Below are 25495 nucleotides of genomic sequence, written 5' to 3'. Positions count from 1 at the left end.
TGTGAATGTCAGAGTTTTACAATGCCTCATGGGATGTGTAGTTCCACAACAGCTGGAGGGCCATAGTTTGAGGATCCCTGCACTAGAGTACTGTCTGGATCCAATAAGGATCCCAAAACCCAACTGGTATACCTACCTACAACATGTAAATGAGTCCAGGACTACACTATCAGGTAATATAAACCTGACGGGGTCTATAAACCTCCCCAAACTGCATCTAGAACTAAGCTGGGCTTTAATATCTTACTAATATCAGGAGTTTACACCAAGTACAGTATGACTTCCTTGTCACATCCTGCGTGCTGTAAGGTGTATCTTGGGGTCAATTCACACCACGTCTATAGAGTTGCATTTCTCAATGCTTGCCCAACGCTATAACAATACTGAAATCTATTAGTTCAAACCAGTGGCGGCTGGTGCAGCCTCACTGTGCCCATCAATTGCAGCCTCACTGTGCCCATCAATTGCAGCCTCACTGTGCCCATCAATTGCAGCCTCGCTGTGCCCATCAATTGCAGCCTCGCTGTGCCCATCAATTGCAGCCTCGCTGTGCCCATCAATTGCAGCCTCGCTGTGCCCATCAAACGCGGCCACTGTGCCCCCTCGTCTGCCCGGCACTTACCTTGTCTTGGGTGGGTAGCGGGTGATGGCGGTAGGAGGCGAGCAGTGTCCTCCCATTTCTTCCCCGACCCGAAGTCCTCTCCCGCTCGTCCTCTGCTATGATTGGACGCCCGCTAGGCATCCAATCGCAGCGCCTGTCATTTCAGCCAATCAGGTGACAGGTAACCCAGACCCGGCGCACCCGATTGGCTGAAAGGGAGTCCAATGTTAGCAAAGCAAATTCCTTTGTTTTGCTAACATACAGCTGAGTGAGAAGGAACACACAGCGTTCTCGCATTTTTGGACGCCTATTAGAGCCAATGGCACCCCCGCCGCTGTAATTCAGGTGCCCGGCGCCCGAAAAGGGGCCGGACACCTGAATAGGGGGTGTCAGCAGAGACCATAGATAGATTCATCCAATGCATGAATCTATCTATGGGGATTAGAGGGTGACAAGAGAGGGGGGGGGGGGCGGGGCTCCTGCGCCCTTTATGAACGCACCGCCGCTGGTTCAAACCAAGTGTCCCATAAATATGGAACATGCGGCATTTAAGTGCCGTACAACATGGTGCGATTCCAGGCTTCACTCACACCTCCAGACCTTCTCTTCCACGCTACCTCTGCTCTGGAACTCTCCTCTCCAGTGATATTAATGTTTACCTTTTTTTTTCTTTTTGAACAGCCGCTGCTTATGGAAATGGAACTTATTTTGCTGTAAATGCAAATTACTCCGCCAGTCACACATACGCCAAACCTGATGTAAATGGACAGAAGCACATGTACCTGGCCCGGGTTCTCTCCGGACTCTACTGTGTTGGACGCCATGGGATGATAACCCCTCCAGCCAAAAACGCAGCCAACCCCACCGACCTTTATGACAGCGTGACGGATGACGTCCAGAATCCTTCCATGTTTGTGATATTTAATGACATCCAGGCCTACCCCGAATATCACATCGTCTTCCAGTGATGATCCATGACTGTGTCCGGGGATCACCCAGACCTCCGGGGCAGAGACTTCTGAAAATCCCCTGTTTTGGTGTCACCTGGTTAGATCGGGATCAGAGCGTGGCGCCATCACTTGTCTACAGCGGCCAATAAACACAGATAAATAATTCCAGAGGAAACAATCACACAGGGACTCATCAGTGAAGGAGCCGAGAGTGAGGGGGAGGGGAATTTCCTCGCCTCCCATTGTCTATATCCTCTGGGATCTCCATGGGGCTCATTTCTCCACAACTTCTCATGTGCTGCACTCATTCTCTGGGACTCCGATCTTCACTCACTGAGCCTCAGACAGGGGGGAGCTGGCTAGTTCTGGCTGGGGAGGGAGAAGAGGGGTGGGGGGGTGGAGATCAATCAAAGTTGACCCCTATGGTATCACCAGTTTGCATATTTCCAATAATAGTGTATTAGAGGTGACATGGAGGTTCAGCAGAACTTCATCCACCTTTGGATACCATGTGACTACACGACACCAACTCCATGTTGCCAAAAACTAAGGGAAAGACTGCATGGAGGAGCCATGATGGTCCTTCAGTCTTCCATAGAATAGTCATGGTTGGGGGTTGTCTCTTCTCCCAGCCAATCCAAGCCATATCAGCGATCAATGGTTCACCAATGGACGATGACAACAGGTAAAGTGCTATGTAGTTGGTTTGTGCCGGGACCAACCACACATCGCTCTATGGGCCCAATAGATCAGGGTGACCAGACATCCCCGGTTTCCGGGGACAGTCCCCGGATTGAGGACACTGCTCCCCCGGACCAAGTCTGTCCCCGGATTGGATTTGATCAGGGGGCAGGGGCAGTTTCGGGTGCATGACCCATTCAGCTCCGCTCGCATGTTCCTCTGCCTTGGCTCAAGTCCCGGTGATCTGACGTGCTGGTTCCATGTATCATGGAAGTTCCAGCGCATGCGCGAACTGATGCGCTGAGATGGTTCCAGCCATCGGGAAAGTTCCTTCAAACACTGCGCAGGTGCAAACTTGCTGACGGAAATCCCCGAACGGCGGCCTGCATCCAGGGCGACGTGGATTGTGAGGTAAGTGGCCAGTCGGCCTCACGTCCTCGCTGCGCTCGGACGGCTCGCTTCGCTCGCTCGGCCTACTGGCTCTTTTTTTAACATCCTCCAATCCACGGGGATGTTAAAGAATGAGCCTGGATGCCGGGCGAGGTTCGGGGATTTCCGTCGGGAAGCTTGCGCCTGCGCAGTCAGTGGAGGAACTTCCCCCATAGGGGAACATTGAGGACAAGTCACCGGCCAGCCGCTTGCCTGCTTATCTCCTTGCCTTCCCTGGTGGAATGATCTTCCTCCGCACCCCACCTAGTAGTAGCCGGGGCCCGAAAAGTGAGATTTGAGAGGCTGTGAGGTGGGCGGCGGCGTTGGTGACGGGCAGAGAGTCGCTGATCGCCACCATTACTAGTAAAAAAAAAAAAGATGTCCCCGGGTTTAAAAAAAAAATTGACCACCTTACAGTAGATGAGGCTCTGAGGGAGGTTCTCTCGCCCTCTCGGCTCCACCCATCATTTGGAAAACCAGTGACTCCGCCCTCTGGCCTCTCCCAGCTGATGATCGTTTTCGCCTCCATGTATCCGATCTACTGAGATATATTCATCCTGCACACTGCAAGCACTACAATTCTGCCTTCCTTCTCATTAGACTGTAAGCTCTTTTGTGCAAAACTCGCTTCCGACTCAAATACCAAACATACGAAGCCTTTTCAATTTAATGCAATGCAACAAAAACAACAACAACAACAAGTGCCCTTAGACTTCTATTCTCTTGTATCCTCAGGGAAGACTATCCGAGTTTCCAAGTGCAATTATTGTTTGCAGCCTTCAGGGCCCGGTCACACCGGGAGGAGCTTTGCTGCAACACAGACAGTTTGTGTGTCCAGACGCTTTGCCGCCGGTTGCATTAACCAAACTATATATAAAGAATCTGCCATGCTGCTTTTTGCACCGCAACAGATGAACTGGTGCGTTGAGGTGCCATTAGAACCGGAGCTTCTACAATGTGCCGCGGGGGTGGGGAGGATGAGCCCTGATAAGCAATACGAAGGCTCCATACTGCCAGCCATTGGGGTCTTATTTATATTGGGGGAGGGGGGGGATCCAAACAGCTCTTATGAGCCAATCAAATTACAACTTTCATTCTTCACCTATCCCTTATCAGTGCAGGTCTGAATTTGATTGGTTGCCACGAGTTGTGTGAAATGGATCTTCCCGTGCTGTATATGACCCCCTCCGTCTGCTACAATGTAACAAGATAAATGGAAATGAATAAAATGGTTACAAAGTTGTGTTTTCTTCTCATTTCATATTCACAAGTCAGATTCTGGACACTTTATTCTGAATATTATCACAGAATTCTAATTCCGGGTACTCGTGACCTGGACATTTTATAGATGGGCAACTCCTATCCTCGTCTCGATTGGTGGTTCCAAATTAAGAATAACGACTGCGGGAGGGAACAGACACTAAGGGCCAGATTCTCGTAGTTCTGCGGCGGCGTAACGTATCCGATTTACGTTACGCCGCCGCAACTTAGACGGGCAAGTGCTGTATTCTCAAAGCACTTGCTCCGTAAGTTGCGGCGGCGTAGCTTAAATCGGCCGGCGTAAGCCCGCCTAATTCAAATTTGGATCAGGGGGGCGTGTTTTATGTAAATGTTCTGTGACCCGACGTGATTGACGTTTTTCACGAACGGCGCATGCGCCGCCTGTGGAAATCTCCCAGTGTGCATTGCTCCTGATACGCCGCAAGGACGTCATTGGTTTTGACGTGGACGTAAATTACGTCCAGCCCCATTCACAGACGAGTTACGCAAAATTTTCAAATTTGACGCGGGAACGGCAGCCATACTTTACATTGTTACGCCGCACTTATGCCACCATATAGCAGGGGCAACTATACCGCGGGAAAAACGAAAACATCGTAACTTTGCTGTGTCAGTCGGGCGTACGTACGTGAATTTGCGTATATAGCTGATTTACATATTTACATACTTGCCCCTAGCGGTCAGCGGAAAAATGCAGTTACGATCTGACAGCGTAAGAGACTTACGCCTGTCGGATCTAATGGATATCTATGCGTAACTGATTCTAAGAATCAGTCGCATAGATACGACGGGTCGGATTAGGACTTACGACGGCGTACATGGCGCTGCGCCGTCGTAAGTCCTTTCAGAATCTGGCCAATAGATACACTCCGCATCTTTCCAAATAACCGTTCTCCTTTATTATGACGCAATTGTAGGTATCACATTAATATCACAATTGTACTTTTATGGTAACAAGGGGCGTAACATAGGCAGGCTAATTCTAATCAGCACTCGAAAGATTGAAAACATTATTGGTGCCGTGAGGGCAGTGTGCGATACATATACAATACAATTATATACAAAACTTACAAATTTCCTTAACACTAACAACCAACCAACCAGATGTTTAGTAGAAGATTCAAAGCCCAGACTATTTGGAGGTACAGTGGAACCTTGTATTTTACGAGGATAATCCGTTCCAGGAGAATGCTTTGATCCAAAGCACCCGCATTTCAAATAGGGTGACCACATGTCCCGCATTCTGCAGGTCTGTCCCGGGCACCTTCACTCTGGGACAATACAGTGTCCCGGAATGAAACTGACACAGGTCCCAGCATGAACCCCTCAGAGCTCAAGATGTGACACCTCCCTAAACTAGTGAAGAACTACAGGTCCCAGCATAGATCTGTGAAATCTATGGGGTCACAGCCTTAGATCTCATGGGTTCATGCTGGGAGTTTCAAAATGGGGGGGGGGAGGGGTGTCACATCTTTGCCCGGTAATGAAGTGGTTAAAGGCATAGACACATTTAAAAACATATAAATCTGTGAAAGTGACTAAATACGTGTCTCAGTGGCCAATCAATGGCCCAGAGTCCAATTGGATTCAATAGGCTACCCCGAAAGGGTAAAACCCAACAACAGTAGATCAGGGGTCAGTAAAGCCGGATCACAAGGAATGTGGATTCCGATTTTTAAAGATTCAGAAGACTCGCTAGACTAGTTTTGCGCTTAAAAAAACGATTCGCCTGGAGCTACGCATGTGTGATAGAGGTACAAGGACAAGAGAAGAACTGACTTATATGATTGTTACGCGCATCTACCCCTCGTAGATGGGCGTAAAACTGCGGCGGCGTAACGTATGTCATTTACGTTACGCCGCCGCAAGTTTTACAGGCAAGTGCTTTATTCACAAAGAACTTGCCTGTAAAGTTGCGGCGGCGTATCGTAAATCCCCCGGCGCGAGCCCGCCTAATTCAAATGAGCCGGGTAGGGGGCGTAGAGCATTTAAATTAGGCGCGAACATAGTGCGCATGCGCCGTCCCTAAAATTTCCCGGCGTGCATTGCGCTAAATGACGTCGCAAGGACGTCATTGGTTTCGACGTGAACGTAAATGGTGTCCAGCCCCATTCACGCAAATCTAACGTAAACGTCGTAACTTCACTGCGTCGACCGCGCGTACGTTCGGGAATTCGCGTATTTTGCTAATTTGCATACTCGACGGGGAAAACGACGGAGGCGGCACCTAGTGGCCAAAAAAAAAATTGCATTCAAGATCCGACAGCGTAAGAGCCTTACGCCTGTCAGATCTAATGGTTATCTATGCGTAACTGATTCTAAGGCCCCATACACACGATAGAATCCATCCGCTGAAAAATCCCAGCGAATGTACACGCCAGCGGATCTGTTTCCACGGATATTTCTCCCCTGGGATGGATTTCCAGCAGATAAATATTTGATGACATGCTAAACAAATCCATCTGCTGGAATCCATCCCAACGGATGGATCCGCTGGTCTGTATAGACTCACCGGATCCATCCGTCCGAAGGGATCCCCCGCATGCGTCGTAATGATTCGACGCATGCGTGGAATTCCTTATATGACAGCGTCGCGCACGTCGCCGCGTCATAATCGCGGCGACGGCGCGACACGTCATCGCCAGAGGATTTCGGCGCGGATTTCAATGCGATGGTGAGTACACTCCATCGCATGGAAATCCGCGGAAATCCTCGAGAGGATTTATCCGCGGAAACGGTCCGCTGGACCGTATTCGCGGATAAATCCTCTCGTGTGTATGGGGCCTTAAGAATCAGTTGCATAGATACGGCGGCCCAGATTAGGACTTAAGACGGCGTACATTGCGTTGCGCCGTCGTAAGCCCTTTGAGAATCTGGGCCAAGGTTTTTCCAATTGTGACAGGTGAAAGAGACACATATATATATATATATGAGCACATTAAAAAACAAAATATATATATAATTGGTGTTATTACATATTATACATCACTGAGGCAGAACAGATAACTGGACAGGAGCTTCATGGGGCCTCCACATCTTTAATATGTTATAAATAAAGCCAATAAAGGGCAAGTCTGTTTACACTGTGATCAGCTTTGATTGGACACAGCTGATCACATGGTAAAGGGCCGCTGTGATTGGCCCTTTACTGCGATCTGTGATCGGCTATGTCCAAAAGGGGCGTTCGCCGGCACGTGGTTCTGGGAGGACATCTATAGACGGCCTCCCAGAAATAGCCAACCAGGCTGTAGCCGCCTTTGGTCTGAGGTTAGTGAAAGGGGTGCATGAAGATTGATGGCAACCACAAGAACTTGGGTCAGGTAAAGCAAATACGGGGTATGAAGAGGATCTGTTACAAGGGGTTACCTCTGATTCAGGGTGGAGGAAGGGAGAGTAGTTGCAGGGCCGATCCGCCCTATAGGCTCACTATGCAAGCCGCTTAGGGCCCCACAAAGCTGCGGAGGGCCCCCCAAATTACTAGAGGCCCCCGCCTGGTGAGAAGTAACCCCTCACACCACCTCTCAACTCGCTGGCTGCATGGGAGAAGAGGCAAGAAGTCAGCACCCCCCCGCTTCTCACTTTAATGTAAGATGTCATTTCCGACAGCAGAACACCCCCTCCCCCCGCTTCTCAACTGTAATCTTAATGTGACATGTCACTGTCGGCAGCGCTCCCCCCCCCCTTCTCAACTTTAATGTGACATGCAATTTTGCTTAGGGCCCCAGGGAGGTCAGGATCGGCACTGAGTAGTTGTCACAGGTAACCAAGGACTGGTGTGGAGTCATGAAGCATGGCACCTGGGTGTGGTGTCCTCCGGCAGCGGGGGGGGGTCTGTGTTCCGGATACCTCCCCAACGGTCTGTTTCCCAGAGCAACCAGGACCGAACCTGTGTTACGGAGACCCGGGGCCGGCCCTACCATGGGTTCCAGTGGGCAGCACTCTGAGAGGGGCAGCAAAGTGAACTGCGGCCGCCTCTCCTTCTCTTCTATTCACCCAGAAAATTGACCACAAAGATACAGGGGGATCTCGGATTGCGAGTAACGCGGTTAACGAGCGTTTCGCAATACGAGCGCTGTGTGTTTTAAAATCGTAACTCGGTTTGCGAGCGTTGTCTCACAAAACAAGCACAATTCAGGCCAAAGCGGTGTGCAGTACTGCTTTTGGCCTGAGGTGGGGGGGGGGCGTCAGAGTATCAGATCCTCAGACAATGTATCGGATCCTCAGACAACGTATCGGATCCTCAGACAATGTATCAGATCCTCAGACAATGTATCAGATCCTCAGACAATGTATCAGATCCTCAGACAATGTATCAGATCCTCAGACAATGTATCAGATCCTCAGACAATGTATCGGATCCACAGACAACGTATCGGATCCTCAGACAACGTATCGGATCCTCAGACAACGTATCGGATCCTCAGACAATGTATCTGATCCTCAGACAATGTATCAGATCCTCAGACAATGTATCGGATCCTCAGACAATGTATCGGATCCTCAGACAATGTATCAGATCCTCAGACAACGTATCAGACCCTCAGACAATGTATCAGATCCTCAGACAACGTATCAGACCCTCAGACAATGTATCAGATCCTCAGACAATGTATCAGATCCTCAGACAACGTATCAGACCCTCAGACAATGTATCAGACCCTCAGACAATGTATCAGATCCTCAGACAATGTATCAGATCCTCAGACAATGTATCGGATCCTCAGACAATGTATCGGATCCTCAGACAACGTATCGGATCCTCAGACAATGTATCAGAGTCTTCAGATAGAGTTCACTAATCCCTGCTGGACAGAAGATCTCTGCAGCCGAGCATCAGGAATATGTCTCCCTGCCTGTCATTAGCGCAGCGCCGTGCCGGCTACCTTTCGGGCTCTGCACGTGAAATGTGCGAACACGCCTCTGATACATTGTCTGAGGATCCGATACATTGTCTGAGGATCCGATACATTGTCTGAGGATCTGATACGTTGTCTGAGGATCTGATACATTGTCTGAGGATCTGATACATTGTCTGAGGATCTGATACATTGTCTGAGGATCCGATACATTGTCTGAGGATCTGATACGTTGTCTGAGGATCTGATACATTGTCTGAGGATCTGATACATTGTCTGAGGATCCGATACATTGTCTGAGGATCCGATACGTTGTCTGAGGATCCGATACATTGTCTGAGGATCTGATACGTTGTCTGAGGATCTAATACATTGTCTGAGGATCCGATACATTGTCTGAGGATCTGATACGTTGTCTGAGGATCTGATACATTGTCTGAGGATCTGATACGTTGTCTGAGGATCCGATACGTTGTCTGAGGATCCGATACATTGTCTGAGGATCCGATACATTGTCTGAGGATCCGATACATTGTCTGAGGATCCGATACATTGTCTGAGGATCCGATACATTGTCTGAGGATCTGATACATTGTCTGAGGATCTGATACATTGTCTGAGGGTCTGATACATTGTCTGAGGGTCTGATACATTGTCTGAGGATCTGATACATTGTCTGAGGATCTGATACATTGTCTGAGGATCTGATACATTGTCTGAGGATCTGATACGTTGTCTGAGGATCTGATACGTTGTCTGAGGATCTGATACATTGTCTGAGGATCTGATACATTGTCTGAGGATCTGATACGTTGTCTGAGGATCTGATACATTCAGGACTGGATGACGGCTCTGGAAGCAAACACTTGCAGGGCCCCTCCCAGCCAGACTCTGGACCCGCCCCCTGGTCATGTGATGTGAGTTCAGTCCATTGTGGGACACAATCAGGAAGCACACACGTGACCCTCGTACTGGTCGGTGTATGTAGCATGTAGACGTGTCATAGGACACCCAGGACATGTAACGTGTCGTCACACCGGGGGGGGGAGGGGCGGATAGAGAATAGGAGCTGAGAATAGAAGAAATGAAAGTGAAAGCGTCTTTGTCAGACTCCTGAGACTCCGAACAACTCTCACTCCCCGGGACCCCGGCACCATGGGGGACACCCAGTACCCCTACCCTGTGGCCCTCCAGTGGAAGGAGGACCCCGAGAAACTAAAAACACTAAAAGATAAACTTCTGCTGTATTTCCAGGAGAACGGAGGAGAGTGTGAGATCCGCGACACCGACTGCAGCCGGGGCCACATCCTCATACACTTCAAGGAGGAGGGAGGTAGGTACTGGAGGGGTATTATAATGTACTACAAGGAGGAGGGAGGTAAGTACTGAGGACTGGAGGGGATCCTCATACACTACAAGGAGGAGGGAGGTAGGTACTGGGGGGGTATTATAATGTACTACAAAGAGGAGGGCGATCCTCATACACTACAAGGAGGAGGGAGGTAAGTACTGAGGACTGGAGGGGATCCTCATACACTACAAGGAGGAGGGAGGTAAGTACTGAGGACTGGAGGGGGATCCTCATACACTACAAGGGGGAGGGAGGTAAGTACTGAGGACTGGAGGGGATCCTCATACACTACAAGGAGGAGGGAGGTAAGTACTGAGGACTGGAGGGGATCCTCATACACTACAAGGAGGAGGGAGGTAAGTACTGAGGACTGGAGGTGATCCTCATACACTACAAGGAGGAGGGAGGTAAGTACTGAGGACTGGAGGGGGATCCTCATACACTACAAGGAGGGGGGAGGTAAGTACTGAGGACTGGAGGGGATCCTTATACACTACAAGGAGGAGGGAGGTAAGTACTGAGGACGGGAGGGGGATCCTCATACACTACAAGGAGGAGGGAGGTAAGTACTGAGGACTGGAGGGGGATCCTCATACACTACAAGGAGGAGGGAGGTAAGTACTGAGGGGGATCCTCATACACTACAAGGAGGAGGGAGGTAAGTACTGAGGACTGGAGGGGGATCCTCATACACTACAAGGAGGAGGGAGGTAAGTACTGAGGGGGATCCTCATACACTACAAGGAGGAGGGAGGTAAGTACTGAGGACTGGAGGGGGATCCTCATACACTACAAGGAGGAGGGAGGTAAGTACTGAGGGGGATCCTCATACACTACAAGGAGGAGGGAGGTAAGTACTGAGGACTGGAGGGGGATCCTCATACACTACAAGGAGGAGGGAGGTAAGTACTGAGGACTGGAGGGAGATCCTCATACACTACAAGGAGGAGGGAGGTAAATACTAAGGACTGGAGGGGGATCCTCATACACTACAAGGAGGAGGGAGGTAAGTACTGAGGACTGGAGGGGATCCTCATACACTACAAGGAGGAGGGAGGTAAGTACTGAGGACTGGAGGGGGATCCTCATACACTACAAGGAGGAGGGAGGTAAGTACTGAGGACTGGAGGAGATCCTCATACACTACAAGGAGGAGGGAGGTAAGTACTGAGGACTGGAGGGGATCCTCATACACTACAAGGAGGAGGGAGGTAAGTACTGAGGACTGGAGGGGGATCCTCATACACTACAAGGAGGAGGGAGGTAAGTACTGAGGACTGGAGGAGATCCTCATACACTACAAGGGGGAGGGAGGTAAGTACTGAGGACTGGAGGGGGATCCTCATACACTACAAGGAGGGGGGAGGTAAGTACTGAGGACTGGAGGGGACCCTTATACACTACAAGGAGGAGGGAGGTAAGTACTGAGGACTGGAGGGGGATCCTCATACACTGCAAGGAGGAGGGAGGTAAGTACTGAGGACTGGAGGGGAGATCCTCATACACTACAAGGAGGAGGGAGGTAAGTACTGAGGACTGGAGGGGATCCTCATACACTACAAGGAGGAGGGAGGTAAGTACTGAGGACTGGAGGGGATCCTCATACACTACAAGGAGGAGGGAGGTAAGTACTGAGGACTGGAGGGAGATCCTCATACACTACAAGGAGGGGGGAGGTAAGTACTGAGGACTGGAGGGAGATCCTCATACACTACAAGGAGGAGGGAGGTAAGTACTGAGGACTGGAGGGGGATCCTCATACACTACAAGGAGGAGGGAGGTAAGTACTGAGGACTGGAGGGGACCCTCATACACTACAAGGAGGAGGGAGGTAAGTACTGAGGACTGGAGGGGGATCCTCATACACTGCAAGGAGGAGGGAGGTAAGTACTGAGGACTGGAGGGGATCCTCATACACTACAAGGAGGAGGGAGGTAAGTACTGAGGACTGGAGGAGATCCTCATACACTACAAGGAGGAGGGAGGTAAGTACTGAGGACTGGAGGGGATCCTCATACACTACAAGGAGGTGGGAGATAAGTACTGAGGACTGGAGGGGATCCTCATACACTACAAGGAGGAGGGAGGTAAGTACTGAGGACTGGAGGGGGATCCTCATACACTGCAAGGAGGAGGGAGGTAAGTACTGAGGACTGGAGGGGAGATCCTCATACACTACAAGAAGGAGGGAGGTAAGTACTGAGGACTGGAGGGGATCCTCATACACTACAAGGAGGAGGGAGGTAGGTACTGAGGACTGGAGGGGGATCCTCATACACTACAAGGAGGAGGGAGGTAAGTACTGAGGACTGGAGGGAGATCCTCATACACTACAAGGAGGAGGGAGGTAAGTACTGAGGACTGGAGGGGATCCTCATACACTACAAGGAGGAGGGAGGTAAGTACTGAGGACTGGAGGGGATCCTCATACACTACAAGGAGGAGGGAGGTAAGTACTGAGGACTGGAGGGGATCCTCATACACTACAAGGAGGAGGGAGGTAAGTACTGAGAACTGGAGGGGGATCCTCATACACTACAAGGAGGAGGGAGGTAAGTACTGAGGACTGGAGGGGATCCTCATACACTACAAGGAGGAGGGAGGTAAGTACTGAGAACTGGAGGGGGATCCTCATACACTACAAGGAGGAGGGAGGTAAGTACTGAGTGCTGGGGGGGGGGGATCCTCATACAAGGAGGTGGAGGAATTTCTATCTCACATTCTTCTTACAGATCGGGACGCGGTTCTGCAGAAAGATTCCCATAAACTGACATTATCCAGAGGGAAGAAGATGAATCTGGACGTTCGGTCGGTGGGGGTGGACAGTGAGTGGAGCCCCCCAGTGGTAAGTGTCATTAGTGCTGAGTCCTCCAATCCTAATCTACAATTGTGGCTTCTCACAGTTCTGTGGAGTGTCCGGTGTGGATCGGCTCTCTTTCCTTTTTTTAACCTCTTCAAGACCCGGCCTGTTTCTGACATTTGTTGTTTACAAGTTAAAATCCGTATTTTTTGCTAGAAAAATACTTGGAACCTCCAAACGTTATATAATGTGTGTGTAATATATAGTGTAGCACTACCCCCGGAGGAGCTGCTGGATGTTTTGGGCGGCGTGTTACCTCGTGGCTCCTCCCCCTAGGGGTGAATGATGTGTATTGCGTGTAGTAGAAGTAATGGAATGTCCAGACAGGTGCTCTTTATTACCCAGCCGGGAAAAACAATAAACTTGCGGTGAGGAAAGTTGAAGGAGAAAGGAGAACAGCAGATTCAGGAGTAATGATAGGAAACAGTCCGGCTCCCAAGCGTAACACTTCTCTGCGCCACTCCCGCCAGAGTGGGTTTAGTTACCTGGACAGGCCCCTCCCACTGACCTGGACAGGCCCCTCCCACTGACCTGGACAGGCCCCTCTCACTGACCCGGACAGGCCCCTCTCACTGCCCCGGACAGGCCTCTCCCACTGCCCCGGACTGGCCTCTCTCACTGCCCCGGACAGGCCCCTCCCACTGCCCCGGACAGGCCCCTCCCACTGCCCCGGACGGGCCCCTCTCGCTGACCCGGACAGGCCCCTCTCGCTGACCCGGACGGGCCCCCTCTCGCTGACCCGAACGGGCCCCCTCTCGCTGACCCGGACGGGCCCCCTCTCGCTGACCCGGACGGGCCCCCTCTCGCTGACCCGGACGGGCCCCCTCGCGCTGACCCGGACGGGCCCCCTCTCGCTGACCCGGACGGGCCCCCTCTCGCTGACCCGGACGGGCCCCCTCTCGCTGACCCGGACGGGCCCCCTCTCGCTGACCCGGACGGGCCCCCTCTCGCTGACCCGGACGGGCCCCCTCTCGCTGACCCGGACGGGCCCCCTCTCGCTGACCCGGACGGGCCCCCTCCCGCTGACCCGGACGGGCCCCCTCCCGCTGACCCGGACGGGCCCCTCTCGCTGACCCCGGACAGGCCCCTCTCCCTGACCCCGGACAGGCCCCTCTCCCTGACCCCGGACAGGCCCCTCTCACTGACCCCGGACAGGCCCCTCTCACTGACCCCGGACAGGCCCCTCTCACTGACCCCGGACAGGCCCCTCCCACTGACCCAACCAGGCCCCTCCCACTGACCAGGCCCCTCTCACTGACCCGGCCATGCCCCTCTCACTGACCCGGCCATGCCCCTCTCACTGACCCGGCCATGCCCCCTCTCACTGACCCGGCCATGCCCCTCTCACTGACCCGGCCATGCCCCCTCTCACTGACCCGGCCAGGCCCCCTCTCACTGACCCGGCCAGGCCCCCTCTCACTGACCCGGCCAGGCCCCCTCTCACTGACCCGGCCAGGCCCCCTCTCACTGACCCGGCCAGGCCCCCTCTCACTGACCCGGCCAGGCCCCCTCTCACTGACCCGTACAGGCCCCTCCCACTGCCCCGGCAGCCGGAGTGTCACTCGGACAATTGTAGAATAAAGTCTCTGCCACAGCCCCCTCTCAATGAGCCCCAGAAAACCCCTCTGCCACAGGTCCCCTCTGGGTGGAATTCTTGGAGATATCCCTCCTTGGTTGAGTTACATCCGGATCTCCTTCAGCTTGTCACCCAGGTACCGACTGACAGGTGATCAATCCCTCAGTGTCCGGTTACCTCGATCCCCGGTGGTCTGCCAGGCCCTTTTGGACCGCCAGCCTCTCAATAATGGCGCTCCTCAGACCGACTCCCCACCGAACAGCAGTACAGCTTGGGATCTTCAGAGGTGGGAACCCAGTCACTCACTGGATCCCCGTCGCTGTTCAGATGCTCCGGGTCAGCATGGCTATGGAGCCAGGAACACCGCGTGGCACGCACGCCCGGCCAGGTAGGCGTGATTATAGCGCAAAAAATAAAAACCGCAGAGGTGATCAAATACCACTAAAAAGGACGTCAATTTTGTTTGGGTGCCACGTCGCACGCCCGCGCAATTGTCAGTTAAAGTGACGCAGCGCCGAATCGCAAAAAGTGGCCTGGTCATGAAGGGGGTAAATCCTTCCAGGGCTAAAGTGGTTAATAAAATACAGAAGCTGGATCCCAACACAATTGTACCTGTGATTGCAGCACAGAGGATGCTTTCCAGCCTTTTTTGAAGTGTAAGACAACAAAGACTTTCCTAAGCCCCGCCTCCTGCGAAAATCCAATACTGACCGAGGGAGCGTGGAAGAAATGGGGAGGGGCTTGCTGTTTGTATCAAATAAGATCTGTGAACGAGAACCTAAGAGATTATCTGGAAATGATTGATGGTGATTTCTGTTTTCAGGGTTCGCAGTCCATCCATGCGGAGAAGGAAAACGCCGGAGACAAAGGTAAGAAATCATTTATTGCGCAACAATAAAAAAAAACATGACAAAGGGGTGAAAATTTTCTCTGCCAATCGGCTGTCTACCGAGAGGTCCCAACAAATTCAAACGCGAGAAAAAGAAATGTACGGCGGGTAAAATACTGTATTTATCGGGGTATTGCGCGCACCCGCGTATATCGCGCACCCCCAACCTAGAAGGGAAATTTCAGAAAAAAAAAATACTTGGTTTGAATGCCCCTCGTCGGTGTCTTGCCCAGCGTCCATCGGCGGCCTCGGTGGTGTCCTCCCGCGCTGTCTCTGAGCCTAAACTCCCCGCTTCCCGCGCTGTGTTTGAACGCCGCCGCCGACATATACCGAGCGCCGTACACTCGGGCACGCTCGGCTTCTCACGCATAAAGGCTAGGAGGCGTCACAGGGCGTGAACGCGAGCGAAGCCGAGCCTGGCCGAGTGTACTGAGCTCGGTATATGTCGGCGGCGCAGTTCACACTCAGCGCGGGTATCGGCGTATATCGCGCACCCACGATTTTCCCCTTATTTTAAGGGGGAAAAAAATGCGCGGTACACGCCGATAAATACGGTAAGTATTGAATAGACATGTGCACTGCCGAAAAATTTGTTTTCCTTTTTTTTTTTTTTTTTTTGGGTAGTTCGTTATAATTGGAATTTTGTAAATTTGTGAATTCAAATATTTAGAAATTTGAAAATAAGAAAAAAAAATTCAAAAGATATAACTATGATATAAATAACGAATTAAATTACGGTATTGGAATTTCCTTTCAAATTTGGCGGTTAGTGAAAGTAACGAATACGAATTTATCTGAAGTTACAAATTATCCGAATGCCGCATCTAAACAAATGAAACGGAACAAATTATTAATAATTTCTGTTCCATTTATTTAGATACAGCATTTATTTTGGAAAATGTTGTATTTGTTACAGTTACTAACTGCCAATTTTTTTTTTTATTATTTTTTTTTTGTAAAAGGAAATTCTGATACCTATAATTTAATTCAAGTATTGAACTCATGATGAAAGGGAGGTGCAAAAAGGCATGGAAAGCCACGCTAGTAGCTGAAATCTATCAGTAATTAGGAATCCCGCCCCCTTGTCAGTGCAAATTATTATCAGCCGGTTCAGTCTCACCTGATGGCCTATAAAAAGGTGTCTCATTACCAAGGTGTCACACAAGAAACATCTCATTATAGGTAAAAGGGTGTTCAGGGTCAGTCCTGGGATGGAGATATATTCCCTCCAGTGTGTTCAGGATCAGTCCTGGGATGGAGATATATTACCTCCAGTGTGTTCAGGGTCAGTCCTGGGATGGAGATATATTACCTCCAGTGTGTTCAGGATCAGTCCTGGGATGGAGATATATTCCCTCCAGTGTGTTCAGGGTCAGTCCTGGGATGGAGATATATTACCTCCAGGGTGTTCAGGGTCAGTCCTGGGATGGAGATATATTACCTCCAGTGTGTTCAGGGTCAGTCCTGGGATGGAGATATATTCCCTCCAGGGTGTTCAGGGTCAGTCCTGGGATGGAGATATATTACCTCCAGTGTGTTCAGGGTCAGTCCTGGGATGGAGATATATTACCTCCAGTGTGTTCAGGGTCAGTCCTGGGATGGAGATATATTACCTCCAGTGTGTTCAGGGTCAGTCCCGGGATGGAGATATATTACCTCCAGTGTGTTCAGGGTCAGTCCCGGGATGGAGATATATTACCTCCAGTGTGTTCAGGGTCAGTCCTGGGATGGAGATATATTCCCTCCAGTGTGTTCAGGGTCAGTCCTGGGATGGAGATATATTCCCTCCAGTGTGTTCAGGGTCAGTCCTGGGATGGAGATATATTACCTCCAGTGTGTTCAGGATCAGTCCTGGGATGGAGATATATTCCCTCCAGTGTGTTCAGGGTCAGTCCTGGGATGGAGATATATTCCCTCCAGTGTGTTCAGGGTCAGTCCTGGGATGGAGATATATTCCCTCCAGTGTGTTCAGGGTCAGTCCCGGGATGGAGATATATTCCCTCCAGTGTGTTCAGGGTCAGTCCTGGGATGGAGATATATTACCTCCAGTGTGTTCAGGATCAGTCCTGGGATGGAGATATATTACCTCCAGTGTGTTCAGGATCAGTCCTGGGATGGAGATATATTCCCTCCAGTGTGTTAAGGATCAGTCCTGGGATGGAGATATATTACCTCCAGTGTGTTCAGGATCAGTCCCGGGATGGAGATATATTCCCTCCAGTGTGTTCAGGATCAGTCCTGGGATGGAGATATATTCCCTCCAGTGTGTTAAGGATCAGTCCTGGGATGGAGATATATTACCTCCAGTGTGTTCAGGATCAGTCCCGGGATGGAGATATATTACCTCCAGTGTGTTAAGGATCAGTCCTGGGATGGAGATATATTCCATCCAGTGTGTTCAGGGTCAGTCCTGGGATGGAGATATATTACCTCCAGTGTGTTCAGGGTCAGTCCTGGGATGGAGATATATTCCCTCCAGTGTGTTCAGGGTCAGTCCTGGGATGGAGATATATTCCATCCAGTGTGTTCAGGATCAGTGCCAGGATGGAGATATATTCCATCCAGTGTGTTCAGGATCAGTCCTGGGATGGAGATATATTCCCTCCAGTGTGTTCAGGGTCAGTCCTGGGATGGAGATATATTACCTCCAGTGTGTTGAGGGTCAGTCCTGGGATGGAGATATATTCCCTCCAGTGTGTTTAGGGTCAGTCCTGGGATGGAGATATATTCCCTCCAGTGTGTTCAGGATCAGTCCCGGGATGGAGATATATTCCATCCAGTGTGTTCAGGATCAGTCCTGGGATGGAGATATATTCCCTCCAGTGTGTTCAGGATCAGTCCCGGGATGGAGATATATTCCCTCCAGTGTGTTCAGGATCAGTCCTGGGATGGAGATATATTCCCTCCAGTGTGTTCAAGATCAGTCCCGGGATGGAGATATATTCCCTCCAGTGTGTTCAGGGTCAGTCCTGGGATGGAGATATATTCCCTCCAGTGTGTTCAGGGTCAGTCCTGGGATGGAGATATATTCCCTCCAGTGTGTTCAGGGTCAGTCCTGGGATGGAGATATATTCCCTCCAGTGTGTTCAGGATCAGTCCCGGGATGGAGATATATTACCTCCAGTGTGTTCAGGGTCAGTCCCGGGATGGAGATATATTCCCTCCAGTGTGTTCAGGGTCAGTCCTGGGATGGAGATATATTACCTCCAGTGTGTTCAGGGTCAGTCCTGGGATGGAGATATATTCCCTCCAGTGTGTTCAGGGTCAGTCCTGGGATGGAGATATATTACCTCCAGTGTGTTCAGGGTCAGTCCTGGGATGGAGATATATTCCCTCCAGTGTGTTCAGGGTCAGTCCCGGGATGGAGATATATTCCCTCCAGTGTGTTCAGGGTCAGTCCCGGGATGGAGATATATTCCCTCCAGTGTGTTCAGGGTCAGTCCTGGGATGGAGATATATTACCTCCAGTGTGTTCAGGGTCAGTCCTGGGATAGAGATATATTACCTCCAGTGTGCTCAGGATCAGTTTCCCGGGATGGAGATATATTCCCTCCAGTGTGTTCAGGGTCAGTCCTGGGATGGAGATATATTCCCTCCAGTGTGTTCAGGGTCAGTCCTGGGATGGAGATATATTCCCTCCAGTGTGTTCAGGGTCAGTCCTGGGATGGAGATATATTACCTCCAGTGTGTTCAGGGTCAGTCCCGGGATGGAGATATATTACCTCCAGTGTGTTCAGGGTCAGTCCCGGGATGGAGATATATTACCTCCAGTGTGTTCAGGATCAGTCCTGGGATAGAGATATATTACCTCCAGTGTGTTCAGGATCAGTCCTGGGATGGAGATATATTCCCTCCAGTGTGTTCAGGATCAGTCCTGGGATAGAGATATATTACCTCCAGTGTGTTCAGGGTCAGTCCTGGGATGGAGATATATTCCCTCCAGTGTGTTCAGGATCAGTCCTGGGATAGAGATATATTACCTCCAGTGTGTTCAGGATCAGTCCTGGGATAGAGATATATTCCCTCCAGTGTGTTCAGGGTCAGTCCTGGGATGGAGATATATTACCTCCAGTGTGTTCAGGGTCAGTCCTGGGATGGAGATATATTCCCTCCAGAGTGTTCAGGGTCAGTCCTGGGATGGAGATATATTACCTCCAGTGTGTTCAGGATCAGTCCTGGGATGGAGATATATTCCCTCCAGTGTGTTCAGGGTCAGTCCCGGGATGGAGATATATTCCCTCCAGAGTGTTCAGGGTCAGTCCTGGGATGGAGATATATTCCCTCCAGTGTGTTCAGGGTCAGTCCCGGGATGGAGATATATTCCCTCCAGTGTGTTCAGGGTCAGTCCTGGGATGGAGATATATTACCTCCAGTGTGTTCAGGATCAGTCCCGGGATGGAGATATATTCCCTCCAGTGTGTTCAGGGTCAGTCCCGGGATGGAGATATATTCCCTCCAGTGTGTTCAGGGTCAGTCCCGGGATGGAGATATATTACCTCCAGTGTGTTCAGGGTCAGTCCTGGGATAGAGATATATTCCCTCCAGTGTGTTCAGGGTCAGTCCCGGGATGGAGATATATTCCCTCCAGTGTGTTCAGGGTCAGTCCTGGGATGGAGATATATTCCCTCCAGTGTGTTCAGGGTCAGTCCCGGGATGGAGATATATTCCCTCCAGTGTGTTCAGGGTCAGTCCCGGGATGGAGATATATTCCCTCCAGTGTGTTCAGGGTCAGTCCTGGGATGGAGATATATTCCCTCCAGTGTGTTCAGGGTCAGTCCTGGGATGGAGATATATTACCTCCAGTGTGTTCAGGGTCAGTCCTGGGATAGAGATATATTCCCTCCAGTGTGTTCAGGGTCAGTCCCGGGATGGAGATATATTCCCTCCAGTGTGTTCAGGATCAGTCCTGGGATGGAGATATATTCCCTCCAGTGTGTTCAGGGTCAGTCCGGGGATGGAGATATATTCCCTCCAGTGTGCTCAGGATCAGTCCCGGCATGGAGATATATTCCCTCCAGTGTGTTCAGGGTCAGTCCTGGGATGGAGATATATTACCTCCAGTGTGTTCAGGATCAGTCCCGGGATGGAGATATATTACCTCCAGTGTGTTCAGGGTCAGTCCTGGGATGGAGATATATTCCCTCCAGTGTGTTCAGGGTCAGTCCCGGGATGGAGATATATTACCTCCAGTGTGTTCAGGATCAGTCCTGGGATGGAGATATATTACCTCCAGTGTGTTCAGGGTCAGTCCTGGGATGGAGATATATTACCTCCAGTGTGTTCAGGATCAGTCCTGGGATGGAGATATATTACCTCCAGTGTGTTCAGGATCAGTCCTGGGATGGAGATATATTCCCTCCAGTGTGTTCAGGGTCAGTCCTGGGATGGAGATATATTCCCTCCAGTGTGTTCAGGGTCAGTCCTGGGATGGAGATATATTACCTCCAGTGTGTTCAGGATCAGTCCTGGGATGGAGATATATTCCCTCCAGTGTGTTCAGGGTCAGTCCTGGGATGGAGATATATTACCTCCAGTGTGTTCAGGGTCAGTCCTTGGATGGAGATATATTACCTCCAGTGTGTTCAGGGTCAGTCCGGGGATGGAGATATATTCCCTCCAGTGTGCTCAGGGTCAGTCCTGGGATGGAGATATATTACCTCCAGTGTGTTCAGGATCAGTCCTGGGATGGAGATATATTACCTCCAGTGTGTTCAGGGTCAGTCCCAGGATGGAGATATATTACCTCCGGAGTGTTCAGGGTCAGTCCTTGGATGGAGATATATTCCCTCCAGTGTGTTCAGGGTCAGTCCTGGGATGGAGATATATTCCCTCCAGTGTGTTCAGGATCAGTCCTGGGATGGAGATATATTACCTCCAGTGTGTTCAGGATCAGTCCTGGGATGGAGATATATTACCTCCAGTGTGTTCAGGGTCAGTTCTGGGATGGAGATATATTCCCTCCAGTGTGTTCAGGATCAGTCCTGGGATGGAGATATATTCCCTCCAGTGTGTTCAGGGTCAGTCCCGTGATGGAGATATATTACCTCCAGTGTGTTCAGGGTCAGTCCTGGGATGGAGATATATTACCTCCAGAGTGTTCAGGGTCAGTCCTGGGATAGAGATATATTACCTCCAGAGTGTTCAGGGTCAGTCCTGGGATGGAGATATATTCCCTCCAGTGTGTTTAGGATCAGTCCTGGGATGGAGATATATTACCTCCAGTGTGTTCAGGGTCAGTCCCGGGATGGAGATATATTCCCTCCAGTGTATTCAGGATCAGTCCTGGGATGGAGATATATTCCCTCCAGTGTGTTCAGGATCAGTCCCGGGATGGAGATATATTCCCTCCAGTGTGTTCAGGGTCAGTCCTGGGATGGAGATATATTACCTCCAGTGTGTTCAGGGTCAGTCCTGGGATGGAGATATATTACCTCCAGTGTGTTCAGGGTCAGTTCTGGGATGGAGATATATTACCTCCAGTGTGTTCAGGGTCAGTCCTGGGATGGAGATATATTACCTCCAGGGTCAGTCCCGGGATGGAGATATATTCTTTAAAAGGTAACGGAAACTGGAACAGAGGTCACAAGGACAGGAGTAAGAGAACAGAGCGCCTTCCTCAAGGATATGTTTTACTGTTACAGACACACCAGACGATGAGGTGACTCCGGACCCCCCGTCCTCTCGGGTTCTGATTGAGAACGTCCAGGACAGCCACACTCCTGAGATGTTGAACCACCTGGTGGAGAAAATCAGTGAGAAGGTCCCGGACATGGACTTCTATGTGGAGATCATTCCGGAGATCCAATCTGCTGTTGTCACCTTCACATGTGATATCGGTGAGTCCAATCTTTCCCTTGAGTTGGATAACAAACCTGGAAGACCCACAGCTTCTAATATTGGCCTACAAGTTTCATCGCATACCATCATCCATTGACCCTTGTAGGGGAATGTTGGGTGCCATCAGTGCCGGCCCAAGACATTGTGCCTGGTACCAAGTAAGAAATGCTGCCCCCCCCCAAAATAAATTACGCCCACCAAAAGTCCCCCACATCCATTATTTTATATCATGATAACTAAAGAGGACCTGTCATGGCTCTATTAATGTCTATAGGAGTATAAAGAGGACCTGTCATGGCTCTATACATGTATAGGAGTATAAAGAGGACCTGTCATGTCTCTATACATGTATAAAGGAGTATAAAGAGGACCTGTCATGGCTCTATACATGTATAAAGGAGTATAAAGAGGACCTGTCATGGCTCTATACATGTATATAGGAGTATAAAGAGGACCTGTCATGTCTCTATACATGTATAGGAGTATAAAGAGGACCTGTCATGGCTCTATACATGTATATAGGAGTATAAAGAGGACCTGTCATGTCTCTATACATGTATATAGGAGTATAAAGAGGACCTGTCATGGCTCTATACATGTATATAGGAGTATAAAGAGGACCTGTTATGGCTCTATACATGTATATAGGAGTATAAAGAGGACCTGTCATGTCTCTATACATGTATAGGAGTATAAAGAGGACCTGTCATGGCTCTATACATGTATAGGAGTATAAAGAGGACCTGTCATGGCTCTATACATGTATAAAGGAGTATAAAGAGGACCTGTCATGGCTCTATACATGTATATAGGAGTATAAAGAGGACCTGTCATGGCTCTATACATGTATATAGGAGTATAAAGAGGACCTGTCATGGCTCTATACATGTATAGGAGTATAAAGAGGACCTGTCATGGCTCTATACATGTATATAGGAGTATAAAGAGGGCCTGTCATGGCTCTATACATGTATATAGGAGTATAAAGAGGACCTGTCATGGCTCTATACATGTATAAAGGAGTATAAAGAGGACCTGTCATGGCTCTATACATGTATATAGGAGTATAAAGAGGACCTGTCATGGCTCTATACATGTATAGGAGTATAAAGAGGACCTGTCATGGCTCTATACATGTATATAGGAGTATAAAGGGGACCTGTCATGGCTCTATACATGTATATAGGAGTATAAAGAGGACCTGTCATGTCTCTATACATGTATATAGGAGTATAAAGAGGACCTGTTATGGCTCTATACATGTATATAGGAGTATAAAGAGGACCTGTCATGGCTCTATACATGTATATAGGAGTATAAAGAGGACCTGTCATGGCTCTATACATGTATAGGAGTATAAAGAGGACCTGTCATGGCTCTATACATGTATAGGAGTATAAAGAGGACCTGTCATGGCTCTATACATGTATAGGAGTATAAAGAGGACCTGTCATGGCTCTATACATGTATATAGGAGTATAAAGAGGACCTGTCATGTCTCTATACATGTGTATAGGAGTATAAAGAGGACCTGTCATGGCTCTATACATGTATAGGAGTATAAAGAGGACCTGTCATGTCTCTATACATGTATATAGGAGTATAAAGAGGACCTGTCATGGCTCTATACATGTATAGGAGTATAAAGAGGACCTGTCATGGCTCTATACATGTATAGGAGTATAAAGAGGACCTGTCATGGCTCTATACATGTATATAGGAGTATAAAGAGGACCTGTCATGGCTCTATACATGTATATAGGAGTATAAAGAGGACCTGTCATGGCTCTATACATGTGTATAGGAGTATAAAGGGGACCTGTCATGGCTCTATACATGTATAGGAGTATAAAGAGGACCTGTCATGTCTCTATACATGTATATAGGAGTATAAAGAGGACCTGTCATGGCTCTATACATGTATAGGAGTATAAAGAGGACCTGTCATGGCTCTATACATGTATAGGAGTATAAAGAGGACCTGTCATGGCTCTATACATGTATATAGGAGTATAAAGAGGACCTGTCATGGCTCTATACATGTATATAGGAGTATAAAGAGGACCTGTCATGGCTCTATACATGTATATAGGAGTATAAAGAGGACCTGTCATGTCTCTATACATGTATATAGGAGTATAAAGAGGACCTGTCATGGCTCTATACATGTATATAGGAGTATAAAGAGGACCTGTTATGGCTCTATTCATGCAATTAGTCCCACAGTGGAGTGGAGAGCGGAGCTGGCGGAATGGGATGGCGTGCGGGCGGCAATTTGCTGCCCCCTGAAAGTGCTGCCTGGTACAATGGTACCATCGGGTCCCATGGTAGGGCCAGCCCTGGGTGCCATATGCCCCATGTAGCGCCCTTCTAGTTGGGTTACTAATTAAATTTCATTTCGGGTGCCTTCTGTAATCGGGGGAGCAGTGATTGCTTGGTCTGCTCTGTTTGGGGTTTCACAGGCTGGGAGATTGATTGCTTCCCCCCCACCTCTAGAATAAGTTTCTGGAGTTTAGGGAAGGGGAGAATTTAAATGACCAGCTTGAATATTGAGCAGGGCCTGGCCAATCCCTGAGAAGGTGTTCCCAGATGGTGGCTGGGGATGCTGTTAAATAGTCTGGTGAGACTGTCTCCTCCCCATCAGAGATGGGTCAGTGAGCTTCAAGGGGCCGTTTGCCCCTGAGGCACCTTTTGGACTAGATGCTGGACTATTCTCCACGGGACTGAACCTATGGACTTATCCTACTTCAGGATTTGTGAGTAGAGACCTTATCTATGCTTAATAAATGTATTCATGGTCCCCAGCCATGAATCTACAGACTGTACCAGTCTACTTACACCAGTCTGCTGTTACCTGTGCTAATATCGACCTTGTGGTCCCCAGCTATGAGTGGTAGACTGTGCTGCAGTGGCAGAATTACCAGGGTCGTAACAGTTGCACTTGCGACTGGGCCCTGGCATTCCGCCAGTGTGGGGGGGGGGCCCAAGACCCCCCCCGGTTCCTCCGGCTGGCATCTAACTATACAGGGGAGGGGGGGGGAGGGGGCGGAGGGGGCGATCGGCAGCTCTGTGATTGTCCGCGGGAGTACAGTTTACTTCCCGAGTGTCAGTGGATAGAATGGAGAGGGGAGGGGCCTCTGACCCGAACAGGCACCAGATTCACGTTTGTCGCTCTGCTTGTACA

General features: G+C 49.9%; 2 protein-coding genes across 2 annotated transcripts in view; both read left to right on the top strand.

The window, feature by feature from the left end:
- Positions 1-2379, top strand: part of LOC120944300 (protein mono-ADP-ribosyltransferase PARP14-like) — an 80832-nt gene extending 78453 nt beyond the window's left edge. Inside the window, exon 17 of the mRNA XM_040358332.1 lies at positions 1283-2379. Within this exon, the coding sequence (XP_040214266.1) occupies positions 1283-1569 (287 nt within the window). The 3' untranslated portion in view covers positions 1570-2379. The remainder of the gene's footprint in view (positions 1-1282) is intronic.
- The window catches only part of LOC120944301 (protein mono-ADP-ribosyltransferase PARP14-like), a 575277-nt gene that overhangs the window by 524052 nt on the left and 25730 nt on the right, over positions 1-25495 (top strand). The gene's annotated exons all lie outside the window — the stretch shown is intronic.

The sequence above is a fragment of the Rana temporaria genome, chromosome 6 (assembly GCF_905171775.1).
Source record: "Rana temporaria chromosome 6, aRanTem1.1, whole genome shotgun sequence".
Taxonomy (NCBI): domain Eukaryota; kingdom Metazoa; phylum Chordata; class Amphibia; order Anura; family Ranidae; genus Rana; species Rana temporaria.
Note: the sequence above shows the minus strand (reverse complement) of the source record. Positions and strands in the feature narration are given on the sequence as shown.